Source organism: Sus scrofa, chromosome 11 (genome assembly GCF_000003025.6).
Source record: "Sus scrofa isolate TJ Tabasco breed Duroc chromosome 11, Sscrofa11.1, whole genome shotgun sequence".
Lineage (NCBI taxonomy): Eukaryota > Metazoa > Chordata > Mammalia > Artiodactyla > Suidae > Sus > Sus scrofa.
The window spans coordinates 2,777,778-2,791,572 of record NC_010453.5 but is presented as its reverse complement, the minus strand read 5'-3'; the positions used below and the strand labels follow the sequence as shown (position 1 = coordinate 2,791,572).

Sequence of the window (13,795 nt, the reverse complement as noted above, 5' to 3'; positions counted from 1 at the left end):
GCCCAGACCACTTGGCCCTCCCTCCTGGCTCTCTGGAACTTCAGAGAAGGTTCCCAGGCTGCTCACACCCGACAGGTGTTAACAGGAGCGTAGTGGCTCCCAAGCCATACATTCAGATGAGCTACAACGTTCCCTCAGGTGCTGGTCCTCCGCACACGTCAAACGTCGGGGTCCGAGACACCGGGGCCATCCTTCGGCGCAGCCTGCCTGCCCTGGGCGCTGATGGACTCCATCCGGGTGTCTGGTTCTCACAGGAAGCTGAAGCGAGGCTGCAGGGCAGGCTCCCCGCCAGCTCACCCCAGCCTCCTGGGGGTCCTTCCAGGGTCACCCTCAAGGGCCGTCCTGGTGATGCTCTGATCCCTGCACAGCTTCGTCCCTGCCCGAGAGGGTGCCTCCGGCCGCTGGTCCAGTCCCCCATGCGCCACTCTCTCCTCCACAGCCTCCCGCCCCAGGTCTCCCTGCTTAGGTGACTGGACATCGGTAGGATGCCCCAGCCCCTCGCACCTGACACTGCTTTGTCGGTTGTACTATCGATCCTCGCGAGTTTACAGGCAATGGATGAAAGTCCATGGACAGCTCTGCTTGCAGAGCTCGGATGTGCAAACGCGGGGCACGTGACCCGCACCCCCCAGGAAAGGAGACAGACCCAGGGCGGCGCGTCTACGCCACAGGTCGGGGGGAGCGCCTGGCCCGCCGGCCACCCACGTGCGTTCCGGGCAAGTTTCACCGGGGCGGGCGGGGCGACCCTGCGGTTCCTCCTCCAGGCACGCGGGGGCGCTAGAGGCGGCAGCCGGGAAGGCGGGGGCGACGCTCTGGCCCTGGGGACGCGGAGGTGCGTTAGTCTCGCTGCCTCTCGCCCTTCCTGGGAAGCGCGAGGTCACGTGGCGCGGGGGCCGCTGCCGTGGAAACGCTGCACGCGTTCCCGCGGGGCTGAGCCAGCAGGCTGCGGGGTTAGGGTTCCCCCGGCCTCGCGGCGCTCGGGAGATGCGGGGCGCGATGCTGTGCGCACGACGTCTGGGCGGCCTCCGGGCCCGGCTCGGGGCCCGGCAGGTCAGCACCAGCTGGTCCCCGGTGGGCGCCGCCTTTAATGTCCGGCCCCAGGGCCGTCGCCTGGACCTGTTCGGCGAGCGCCAGGTGAGTGGCCCGCAGGGTCCCAGCTGGGTCGTCGGGGTTTGGGGGGGCCGGGCGGCAAGCCCGTCTCGCACGGGAGGGAGGTGTCGTTTGCCCCGGGGTCACCTTGCCGGTCCTTCCTCCGAGGGGCTGGTGCCAGGGGGCGGGGAGGGTAAAGCACCAGCCCTGCGAGTCCCCACGTCCCAGCCCTGAGCGCTCCCCCCCCCGCCTAACCCCCCATTCTTCTCACCCCCACTCCCCTTCCTCCCTCTCCGCACGTGCCCCCACTCCCCTTCCTCCCCCTCCACACCTGCCCCCACTCCCACCCCCGCAGCAGGAACAGTTCTGGTGAGGCCGGGGCCGCCAAGTGAGCTCACCTGCGGCCTCGAGTGTCTTTTTTGCAAGGACCCGCTTGTGTAATTACTCCTTCCCTTGATGCTCGAAACGCTGTCTTTAATGTTTTTCAAAGTTTTGGGCTCTTTCTTTTAAAACACGAAACTGGAGGGGTCTGCTGCCCTCTGAGGCGGTGCAGGTTCATTTCTCCCGCAGGAAGTCACCGAGTTCCCGTGTTTCTGGTTGTGCATCCACCCCCAGGCCCCGCGGGGCGTCTGGCATTCAGTAGGCGCTCAGGAATGGATGAATGGATGAATGGTGGAAGGAAGGCAAGCTTGAAAGGGACTTAGCTGATGCCTGTTCGACTTTGTACTTGTCGACTTTGTGTACCTTATGTTGTTACTTTTTTGGGGGTCTTTGTTTCCTTATTGTTCCTACTGTCCTGTTTTTGAACAGATGAGTCTGGAATATGATCATAGTGAGCTTAATAATGTGAGCTTTTATTTAATCCCCACATTTATTTGTCTCTTTAAAAATTATTTCTGGGAGTTCCCTTTGTGGCTCAGTGGTTAAAGAACCTGACTAGGATCCATGAGGTTGCGAGTTCGATCCCTGGCCCTCGCTCAGTGGGTTAAGGATCCAGCATTGCTGTGAGCTGTGGTGTAGGTCATAGACACGGCTCAGATCTGTTGCTGCTGTGACTGTGGCGTAGGCTGGCAGCTGCGGGTCCGATTCAACCTCTAGCCTGGGAACGTCCATATGCCACAGGTGTGGCCCCAAAAGGCAAATAAATGTATAGGAGTTCCCGTCGTGGTGCAGTGGTTAACGAATCCGACTAGGAACCATGAGGTTGCGGGTTCGGTCCCTGCCCTTGCTCCGTGGGTTAACAATCCGGCGTTGCCGTGAGCTGTGGTGTAGGTTGCAGACGCGGCTCGGATCCCGCGTTGCTGTGGCTCTGGCGTAGGCCGGTGGCTACAGCTCCGATTCGACCCCTAGCCTGGGAACCTCCATATGCCTCGGGAGCGGCCCAAGAAATAGCAACAACAACGACAAAAAGACAAAAAAAAAAAAGAAATGTATAAATAAATAATAATTTCTGAATGAAATAATGAAGTAATTTCTGAATGAAATAATAATTATATACATAATAATAATAATTTCTGAATGAAATTTGCTACCCTACTTCCCTGAGGGGTCAGTGTTGATATTGACAAAAATGGTGTGAGAAAGAAAGCTGCCTATAGTTACTGAGCAAAAAGGAAGGTTAAGCTTGGTTGTTGGTGGATAAAATAGAACTAGTTTTATCTTTATTGATTTTTTTCTCCCATACATCATGATTTTAGGTACTGATACTGGATTTTCAAATGTGTAAAATGGTTTTTGATTAAAAAAAGAAACCCAAAGACTCATGTAGTTGTTTTTTAGCATACCTTAACGGCAGGCTGAGATTTAAAATTCCCAAGAGGATGTGGGGAGTTGTTCTGCGGAGTGAACATAAATAGCCTGTGTTTGAATCACAATTGATTCCGTGTAGAGGTCACATTTGTTTTGGGTACCGATTCTGCGCTGTCCCCAGCTGTCTTCGTTTTCTCCAGCTTCTTTTGAAAAGAAGTTAACAACTCCACGCACCCCTTTTTGCACAAATAGTGGGCAGGGTCGGGCCTGAGTGTTGTACCTGTTATTTACGCAGTGGACACAGTGAGCTGTACACAGCTAAGCATCTGGCCCATTAATTTGTTTCATTTGTGAGTCCGGCCTGTGTTGGGTACTGTTAGAATGACAAAGAGCAGGGTTCCTGCCTCTAGGAGGCGCCCTGTTCCCGGAGAAGACTTGCAAAGATAAATTGCCGTCCAAAGATAAATGGAGTCCAAAGATAACTGGCGAGTGGAGCCGACGTGGGCCCAGCGGTGCCTGGAGCAGTTCAAGTTCTTGCTCTCTGTTGGCTGGTGGCCGCACATATGTTTTTTAAACCTCTATCTCAAAGTGTGTTTCCTTGCCTGTAAAAGGAGAATGATCCTTTGTGCTGTAGGATTGAGTGGTTTACATGTGAGAGCCAAAGAAAGTACCCAGGACCCTTCTGGGCATGCAGTAGCTGCATTATAAGTGTTGGTGTTTTTCTCCTCCCGTCTCCTTGAGGGTTACAAGTGTGATTAAAGCAGTACAAGAAAGTAGTACTTTCCACCTGATGAGTGCGTTGTGTCTTTATCAGGACGCTGCAGTGCTTCTGGAAAGGATAAAGTCCGATGCCAGTTTCAGCCCAAGAGTTGGTTTAACGTGTTTATTAAATCTTTTTTTTTTTTTTTTTTTTTTTTTTGTCTTTTTGTCATTTCTTGGGCCGCTCCTGCGGCATATGGAGGTTCCCAGGCTAGGGGTCTAATCGGAGCTGCAGCTGCCAGCCTACGCCAGAGCCACAGCGGCGCAGGATCCGAGCCGCATCTGCGGCCTACACCACAGCTCACGGCAACGCCGGAACCTTGACCCACTGAGCAAGGGCAGGGATCGAACCCGCAACCTCATGGTTCCTAGTCGGATTCGTTAACCACTGCGCCACGATGGGAACTCCCTTATTAAATCTTTTAAAACACTTACATGCTCAGTAATCACCTTGCCGGCCCCGCAGTTGTGCAGTGCTTGGGGATGGGCCCTGGGCCTCAGGCAGTGCCGGATGTCACTGGCTGAGGACTTACCTGGGGCCTAGGACCTGTGTCCCGGCTGTGAGGCGGGTGTGGCATCCCGTTGTGCCCGTGGAGGAACGAGGCCGTGGAGGAGAGATGGCGCCCAGGGTCACAGGGCTGACAGTGATGACGCTGACACTGAGTGAGCGCGTGCGGTGTGCCAGCCGCTGTAAAATGTCATTTTAAACATTTAAACATTTAAAACATTTTAATGTCTTATGTCATTTAGCCCTTGCCCGTTGGTGAGTTTGGGTCCCTGGCAGTGACACAGCTGGATTCTGAATCCATATCATTCCTTTTTTTTTTTTTTTTGTCTTTTTACCTTTTCTAGGGCCGCTCCCGCGGCATATGGAGGTTCCCAGGCTAGGAGTCCAGCTGGAGCCGTAGTCACCGGCCTACGCCAGAGCCACAGCAACGCGGGATCCGAGCCGCGTCTGCAACCTGCAGCACAGCTCACGGCAACACCGGATCCTTAACCCACTGAGCAAGGGCAGGGATCGAACCTGCAACCTCCTGGTTCCTGGTCGGATTTGTTAACCACTGCGCCACGACGGGAACTCCCCGTTTTTGTTTTTTTTATCAAATAGCTTAGACTGGAAGAACAAGTACATTGTGAAAACTCGTTTAATGTCCTGGATGGGGTGTGTCGAGACGGCGGCCGTGCTGTCCGTGACCCCGAGTCGGGATTGCGCGAAAGGGCAGCGCGAGCCCGGATTTTCCTGGTGAAGGACGTGTTTCTGTTCCGTCCCGCCCGGCTGCTCGTCGTGCTCAGGGGCTGTCTTTGGCTTCCAGGGCCTCTTCGGCGTCCCCACGCTCAGGGCCCCGGAGGGCTTCCGCGTGGCCCAGGAGAGGGCCCTGAGGAGGACGGAGCAGCTGGTGGCGCGCGCCTGCTCCCTGCCGCCCGGGCCGCAGACCGTGCTCCTCTTCGACGAGCTCTCGGACGCCTTGTGCAGGGTGGCCGACTTGGTAAGACACCCCGGGGGCCCCGGGCCGCCTGCCCCTGCGCTCCTGCCGCGGCCGCGCGGGGCGTCGGGCTGCGAGGTGCTGAGCATCTCGCCGTGGGAGCCGTTGGGGGCGACGTGTCGTCAGCGCGCTGCCGAACGGGAAGCCTGTCTCGGAAGAGGCCACGTTGAGAACTTGTGCTTTCTCTTTGGGCCGCACCTGCAGCGTGTGTAACTCCCCAGCCAGGGATGCAACCTGGGCCACAGCGGTGACCCACGCCGGCAGGAGTGACAATGCCAGGTCCTTCCCTCCCAGGCCGCCAGGAACCTCCGGAGCCTGTGCTTTTAACACGTCCGTGACTAAAATCGCCAGGTGGTGGCCCGTCAAAGAAGGTTTGCGCAGATGCAAAGCTTCTAATGGGACAGAGATTCTTCATTTATGAAAACTTCTGCCAAGATTCTTTTTGTTAGGGCTGCACCTGCGGCCTATGGAAGGTCCCAGGCTAGGGGTGGAATTGCAGCTGCACCTGCTGGTCTACGCCACAGCCACAGCAACGCGGGATCCGAGCCGCATCTGCAACCTACACCACAGCTCTCGGCCACGCCGGATCCCTGACCCACTGAGCGAGGCCAGGGACTGAACATGTGTCTTCGTGGGCGCTAGTGGGATTCATTTCCGCTGAGCCATGATGGGAACTCCACGTGGCAGTTTATTCTTTAAAGAAAGGATTCGGGGTTGGTTTAACTCCAAGGTCGGCAGAGCGGCCTCGTCCTGCGCCAGGTGGGCCAAGGTCTGCATTATTCGAAACTAGAGTCTGCTCTTTTGAACTCACTTGGTGTTTATACTCGAAGGAGACAGATTTTTGCAAAGTTAAGTTAGTAAAGGTATCTTCTTTGGCCTGAGCGAGCCCGGTCCCATGGCAGGACGGGGTCATGCGCGCTCGGAGAAGCCGCTCGTGAGTCGTCGGTGAGGGACAGGCCCGGCCTGCGCCGCGTGGTGAATCGCAGGTGTCCCCTTCGCCCCGGATCCTGGGAGAAAGCGGTCCATCCACCCCCCTTTCGCTTTTGTCTCACCCCCAGGCCGACTTTGTGAGAATCGCTCACCCCGAGGCGGCGTTCAGGGAGGCGGCGGAGGAGGCCTGTCGGAGCATCGGCACCGCCGTGGAGAAGTACGGCTGCCCCGGGGCTCTCCGCGTCCGTCCCACGGCCCGGGTCCCCGCGGGGCTGCAGCGGTGGGGCTGGGGCCGGCTCCCTCCTGCCCGGTCCCCCGATTTGCTGCCGTCGGCAGAGAGGTGTTGCCAGCAGGCTCCGGCCAAGGTCTTCCCTGGATGGTGGAGAGGGCTCAGCCCCTTGCTCGGGCCCTGCCCTGGGGGCCGCCGAGGGGCTTGGATGCTCTTAGACTGAATCACACAGAATCAGAGCAGAGGGTCATTCTCTCCCGTCGCCTGAGTCGTATCCTAACAGCTCCGGTTGATCTTTGAAAAATAAGATGCTCTTAGGTGCAGGAGTAGAATTGACTTTTCCCGAAGTGGAAAAAAAGCCGAAAGTTAGAAATTTTTGATTTCGGTTACTGCAAAGTACAGACTTTATCTCGGGCTCCTACAGCCCAGACCATAGTGGGGGATCTGCTCAGACTTGGAGTGGGTGTGGTGGACCAGGGAGCCGCTGTCCTTGGACTTGGGTTGGGGGGTGGGTGCTGAGCAGCCCTGAGCAGGTGGGGCCATGCCTGCCCTTCCTGCTGAGTTTTTCTACAGCCCAAGGGGCTGCCTCTGTTCCCAGGGGTCCAGGGTGGCCCAGGAGACCCCCTCGATAGCTCTGAATCCCCAGGGTTTTGGTCGTGACCTGCCCCCGGGCAGCTGAGCATCCCTGAACCTGAGCAGGGCCTGGCGCTTGGCTCTTAGAACCTGACCCTTCGCCGAGGCCCCAGGCAGAAGCCCCTTGGGTGGCCGTGAACGCTGGGTGTTTTGGCTTCTGAAGGGTGAGGGACTTGGGACCTAACCGTGGAGTCTCGGGTGGGTGAGAGAGAGCAGTGCTGGGGGGGGAACCAAGGCGGTGGTGGGGGTTAGGGGTGGGGGTGCAGCCTCCGGCCAGAGCTGCCTCCTGGGAGCCTGGCCCATTGAAACCCTGGGGCTCTGACCTGCTGGACAGCTTGGCCAAGGTCGCAGTAGCCGTGGGGCCGTGTTGCAGGGTGTGTGGCTCTGCAGCCTGTGCCCTCAGGCTGTCCCCCAGCCCATGGTGAGCGGAGGCCGCTGGGCGGTGCTCAGTGCAGTTGGCCCACGGGTCCCTGCTGCTCCTCCTGCCATCCCCGCCTGCCTCTGTTAGAGGAGCAAGTGGCCCTTGGCTGGTTGCTCCCCAGGCTGGTTCTCCTTGGCGGCGGGTCAAGTCCTGTCTGCTCTTCTGGCCCCGCTGTTGACTGTGGCTTTCGAGTCCGCATCCTACCTTCCAGGGCCGTTGGGACCAACACTGCCCGTCCCTGTGTCCCAGTGTCCCTGGGAGCTGTGGCGAGGCTGTTCCTGGTCCACAGGAAGAAGCAAGACAAACCAGTGCCCCAGACCTTTGGCCTCTGGGCACGGGTATGCTGGGACGTGACACCATTCTCTTGATGTAGAAAGGAAGGCTCTGGGGAGTCGTCTCATTTTCTTTACGTGTGATTTTTCTAGGTTAAACACAAATGTGGAATTATATCAAAGTCTACAGAAGTTACTGGCTGATGAAAGGCTGGCGAACTCCCTCGATCCGGAAACCAGGTACTCCTTCCTTTGCCTGCGCAGTGATCGTGACGGTGCGGGTGGGCTGAGGGGCTGGCCCCTCGGTGTCCCTGCGCCCACAGCCCCGCGGCGGGAGCCTCTCGCCCCAGGTGACTCCCTGCCCCCGGCCGAGGCTCCCCCCGGGAGCGCTGTCCTGGCACACTCATCCTCCGCCTGCTGTGCTGCCCCTGGTCCCTGGTCCCAGCCGGACCCCTTGGCCTGCTGGGTGGTCCTTCCCCCGACCCCTGCGGGGGAGCCTCTGCAGGGCAGGGCCTGCCCACCCTGGGGCTGTGGCCTGAAGTAGGTGCTGCGCTAGTGAATGAATTCCTGTCAACGGCTGGCAGTTCCATTAGCTGCGCCTCAGGTGCCATCCCTGACCCACAAGCAAGGGGGTTTTATTTCCCGGCGGACGTCCAGGTCCTTGGAAGGGTTTGCTTTGGCTCGTGCCGTTTATTACTCCGAATTGAAGACCTGATTTCTAACTCCGTGCACGGACGCACTGGTGTAGGACTTGGGATAGGCTCTTGCTCGGTGTATTTATGCATAAGATGTAGCAGAGACTCGTCTTCTTTCCTGCCTCTCTGTTCTGTTTGTCTCCTTATTTACGGGACACTCGCTCGGTGCCCCCGGCCCTGCTTCCTGTCCTCCCCTATCCTGTGTCTGCATGTGACCCCCGTGCGGCCGTGCTCCGAGGGGCCAGTTGGTGGGGGCGTCCCGGGTTGATCTGGTGTGGGATTGCCTGCGCCGTGCGGACAGCGGGGGGGTTATTTCCACGTGATCCCTGGGAGCGGACGCCGGGGGGCCTCTTTCTCTTGGTTGATCCTGACCCTCGGGAGGGGGGCTGGGGGTGACGGGTGAAGCGGGCTGGACCATCACAGCCTGGTGCCTGTGTTACAGTTTTCGCTTTGAGCGTGATTGGCTTCGTTAGCAGAAGGAGCCAAAGTCGGAGTTCCCGTTGTGGCGCAGTGGAAACGAATCCGACTAGGAACCGTGAGGTTGCGGGTTCGATCCCTGGCCTCGCTCAGTGGGTTAAGGATCTGGTGTTGCCGTGAGCTGTGGTGTAGGTCGCAGACGCGGCTCGGATCCTGCATTGCTGTGGCTCTGGCGTAGGCTGGTGGCTGTAGCTGGACGAGACCCCTAGCCTGGGAACCCTCCTATGCTGTGGATGCAGCCCTGAAAAGACGAAAAAAAAAGGACCCAAAGTCAAATGCCTGCCGATTGTGCCGGATTTATGTTCCGCCGATACGGACCTTGAGTGGCAGCAGGTTACACATGATCAGCCTGGACCACAGCTTTGCTTTCCCGTGTTTCACGTACAGAATGGAAGTGGCTGGCAGACCACTCGAGGTACAAAGGGCTTTTGCTCATAGGATACGTACCCCGTTTCTGGATGTTACTAAAATGCCAATGGGAGTTTTAAAATAACGGAATGATAGACATTGAGACAAACAAGCTGGGTAGAAGGCCAGGATTGTGGCGAGGAGGGTGCCTCGTGGGTGTGAGAAAGGGGCTTGGAGCAGCAGTGACTGAGACCCCGTGGGCCTGCTGCAGCGGCAGGAGTGGGGCCAGGACCCCCCAAAGATCCTGGCGTGTGCTCGAGTAGAAGGCGGCGGCTGAAACTGCTACGGATTGAATCCGTTGTCGCGTCGCGACAGCGCGACTTAGAGAACAGATGGTCCCAGGTGAGCGGGTCACGGCCGTCGTCTTCGCCGCATCGCTGGAAACACCAGGTCTGGAGCCGTCCGAAAGCATCCTTGGAGGGGCCCGCTGATAGCACGTGTGGAAACCAGACACATTCCTGCCTTTTCCCCTCTTGCAGGATCTCAGTGTGTTAGACTCTCCCAGAAGCACAGTCACAAGGAAACTGTTTTACTAGGGGTTTCCAAAACCATCCAGAGCTTTCCTGTAGGCAACGCATATAATAAACAAGACTCCCCAGAAAACAATGGAGGGGATACCTCAGTCCCGAGAGCAACCAAAGCTGAGATGCACCCTGGCATCCACTTGGGGGGCAGAGCCTCCGGGCATATGCACCCCCACACTCCCACATACCGCCATGCAGAGCAGGCAGAACCTCCCCTGTATATGCACCCCACACCCCCACACTCATACCCACCCACACAAACCCCCCTCCCCCCCAAACACACGTCCCTGGGCAGCATGAAAGGTGATGTTTATTTATTTTTTCTTTTTAGGGCCGCACCTGCAGCACATGGAGGTTCCCAGGCCAGGTGTCTCATCGGGGCTGTAGCTGCCGGCCTACACCACAGCCACAGGAACACAGGATCCGAGCCGCGTCTGCAACCTACACCACAGCTCACGGCAACGCCGGATCCTTAACCCACTGAGCGAGGCCAGGGATCGAACCGGCGCCCTCGTGGATGCTCGTCAGATTCGTTTCTGTTGAGCCGTGACGGGGCCTCCCCGAAAGTGGTGTTGTGGCGAAGGGTGCTGAGTTCTTAGATGAGAGGATGGCTCCGTGTCCTCGGCGGGTCTGCGAGTCTGATGTCATGCAGCCTGCACCTAAAGAAGGTTTCGTTGTTGTTACTGAAAGTGACTTTGGGAGTTCCCTGGATAAGGATCCAGCGTTGTTCCTGCAGCAGCGCAGGGTGGCGTGGGTTCAGTCCCTGGTCTGGGAACTTCCACATGCCACAGACGCAACCAAAAGAAATAAATACACTTTAAAAAATGATTTTGAAGTCATAAACAATAAATATGCCAGAGTAGCCAGGAAAAATCTGGTAAAGTGTTAGGAGGGGACGTGTACCAGACGGTAAGACAGGGAGTTCCCGTCGTGGCTCGGTGGAAACGAATCCGACCCGCATCCATGAGGACGCAGGTTTGAGCCCTGGCCTCGCTCAGTGGGTTAAGGATCCAGCGTTGCTGTGAGCGGTGGTTTAGGTTGCAGACTCGGCTTGGATCCCGCATTGCTGTGGCTGTGGTGTAGGCCAGCAGCCATAGCTCCGATTGGACCCCTAGCCTGGGCCGTGGGTGTGGCCCTAAAAAGACAGAAAAAATAAGGGCAAAGAAAAAGGTAGTAAGATATATCATAAAAAACACTGCATTTAGGAAAGCGTTCCACTTACGCCAAAACAGTCCCTTAAATTATTGAGAGAACAGAGAAATTTCAAACACAGACCCAAACGTGTATGTGACTGTGTTTGCTGTGTGATGGAAATACCATCTCTCATCAGCAGGAAAGGCTTGGTTTTCAGTCGGGGATCGTAGGGCAACGGATAACCATTTTGGAAGAAAAGGACGTTAATTTGAGGTTTAACAGTTTTTAAAAAATGAATCATAAAAGTATTGATGACTTGGCGTGTGGAAGGTGTTCACGTGCTTCCAGAAATGCCGGGAAGGGGGGGTGCTTTGCGTGCGGAATCGATGCCCAGCCCGGTCTGGTCTGGCAGCGGCCGCCGCTTTCAGGGTCCGGCTCTGCGGAGGCCACCTGTTCCTCTCAGCATCCAGCCTTAGTGCAGCTACTGCGTTGAGAGGCCTCGCAGATCACCAACAAAATAAAAACGCAAACGCTTTTCCAGACGGTGGGGAAGGGCTTTTTTTCCCCTGAAGCTCTGATTTCACGGAAGAAGCAGTAGCCACAGACCACAGTTGAACGTGCGGCGGCGGCGGCGTGGAAGCGCGAGGCCCGAGTCGGGTGACGTGGCGCCTGGATGCGGGCCTGAGCCCGAGGCCTCGCGGGGGTGCTGCTCCTTGGTCTCCAGGTCCCTGCTCTGTCGGGGTCAGGGTGAGGTTGTAGGGAAGCGAGTGCTGGCGCTCTCGTGCCCGGCACACGGCAGACATTCAGGAAGCGGGGCCCCTAAGGAGTGTGACGCCCGGGGGACAACATCCAGAGACCAAGAGTGACCATTTACGCCTCGGCGGTGATTTTTGGATGGTACCCCTAAAGCACGAGCGACAGAACCCAAAACAGGACTTCCCTTGTGGTGCAACAGGTTAAGCAGCTGGCATTGTCATTCAGTGGTTCTGGTCGCTGCTGCGGCGTGGGCGCCACCCCGGCCCAGACCTTCCACGTGATGTGCGGAAAAGAGTGATGTAATGTGGACAGCGATGGCTCCTCCCTAGTTAGGTGTAATCGATACATCTTTAGGGAGGACCGCTTGGTGATATGTTACCAATGTGCATACTTTTGGGTCAATTTGGCTTCTTGCAGTTGATCCTAAGGCAACAAACCCAGATTCAGAGATGATGATGTAACAAGGATTTTGTCAGTGTGCTTTACAGGTGGGAAAGTACAAACACTTTTAGTCTGTAGCAGAAAACGTGAAATAAAACCTTTAAAAGCCTTTTTTTTTTGCTTTTTAGGGCCACACTTGTGGCATATGGAGGTTCCCAGACTAGGGGTTGAATTGGAGCTGTAGCCACCGGCCTACGCCACAGCCACACCCGATCCGGGCCTCGTCTGCGACCTGCACCACAGCTCATGGCAGCGCCGGATCCCTCACCCACTGAGCGAGGCCAGGGATCAAACCTGCGTCTTCATAGATGCAAGTCGGGTTTGCTAACTGCTGAGCCACGACGGAACTCTGGAAAGAGAATAGTTGTGATAGTGGTTGTCTTTGATGGGATTAGTGATTGTAGCTTTTCCATGCATTTCTGTAGCGGGTTGTCGAGCAGTAAGGCGACGGTACGTAGTACAGTAAACTTACATTAACCCCCAGTTCTCACCCCCAACCTAGCACCCCCTACTGTCTTTTTTTTTTTTTTTTTTTTTTCTCTCATCAAAGCAAACAGAAAAGAGCTTTGCTGGAAAAGGGAGAGCTGTGTTTTTGAGGCTGTTAGGGAGGTGAGTTCAGTGTGAGGGCAGTCCTGGGGCCTGAGTGAAGGATTTGCATCCTTTAGGAAAGCAGGCCTGTTGAATTTGCAGAATTTAGAACTTTGATTTGACTGGTTTAGGACATGGGCACAGCCATCAGGAGCCTGGATGTGAGAAGGCAAGGGAGCAGGAGAATAGATCCTATATGTGGCTAACTTAATTCCAGAAAAAAGGAGCTTAAAAAAATGCTACTGGCGGAAAGAAGTGTAACCCTTGAGCTGGACTGCAAGGCGCGGCAGGGTTAGGAAGAAGCAAGCGCTTCTCAGGAGCCCCGAGACACAGCTCCTGGCGCGGCATCCAAGGTCGGACGTTCTCAGCAGCCACCACGGGTCGGAAGAAACCCGAGGCACGTCGCGCAGGAAGCCCTTGAAACGGGTTCATGGTTGTAACGACCGGGGTGCGGACGGAGTTAGAAGAGGTCATGATCCCAGGGCCGCTCCCAGCTTGGTGCCCGAGGAGAGGCCCGAGTCCTGCGGGAAGCGCCCGTCCCCGTTGGGTGTCCTGGTCGGGGGCCGAGCCGGGTCGGGTCCCTCTTTGCCTCTTAGGCTCAGCTTCCGGCAACGCCCTGGCAGCCCGGCCCGCCGGCCGGTCCCGGGACCTTTCACGGAAACTCCGTGTCCCCCCAGCAGGCAGAGTGTTAAACGTGGGGCTTGGCGAGTGGCCGCCAGGAAGGCCGTCGCGGCCCTCGGCAGGGCCCTGGGTTGGTTGGAGGCGGACAGTGTTGAGCGACCTCCCCGTGGCGGACGCGAGGGCCTGAGGGCTGGGCACGGTGGCAGCTCCTGGACGAGGATGGTGGACATGAGGCGTTAGCGTGATGTATGCGTTACCGCGTGGTGCGCGGGCGAGCCTAGAACCCCCGCCCGCCAGCTCTGGGCCTGGCTCATAAGATGCAGAGCTCCCGGTGCCATGCAAACCCTGCGTGCGTGCGTGCGTGCGTGCGTGTGTGTGTGTGTGTGTGTGTGTGTTGAAACATTTGGCTTTTTGATAGTAAAGCGGAAAAAGGGGGATTTTGCCAAACACTGATCTGTGTTCATCGTTACTATTACTTGCTGTGACCTGAGGCTCATTTTATTTATAGGCGAGTGGCCGAACTGTTCCTGTTTGATTTTGAAATCAGTGGAATCCATCTAGACAACGACAAGGTAACTCCTTGCT

The 13,795-nt window shown here is 56.9% G+C and overlaps 1 protein-coding gene across 1 annotated transcript in view; it reads left to right on the top strand.

Annotated features, from left to right (window-relative positions):
- The window catches only part of MIPEP (mitochondrial intermediate peptidase), a 115,157-nt gene continuing 102,174 nt past the window's right edge, over nucleotides 813-13,795 (top strand). Inside the window, exons 1-5 of the mRNA XM_021065471.1 lie at nucleotides 813-1,134; nucleotides 4,911-5,084; nucleotides 6,140-6,228; nucleotides 7,720-7,806; nucleotides 13,719-13,782. Of these exons, the coding sequence (XP_020921130.1) occupies nucleotides 985-1,134; nucleotides 4,911-5,084; nucleotides 6,140-6,228; nucleotides 7,720-7,806; nucleotides 13,719-13,782 (564 nt within the window). The 5' untranslated portion in view covers nucleotides 813-984. The remainder of the gene's footprint in view (nucleotides 1,135-4,910; nucleotides 5,085-6,139; nucleotides 6,229-7,719; nucleotides 7,807-13,718; nucleotides 13,783-13,795) is intronic.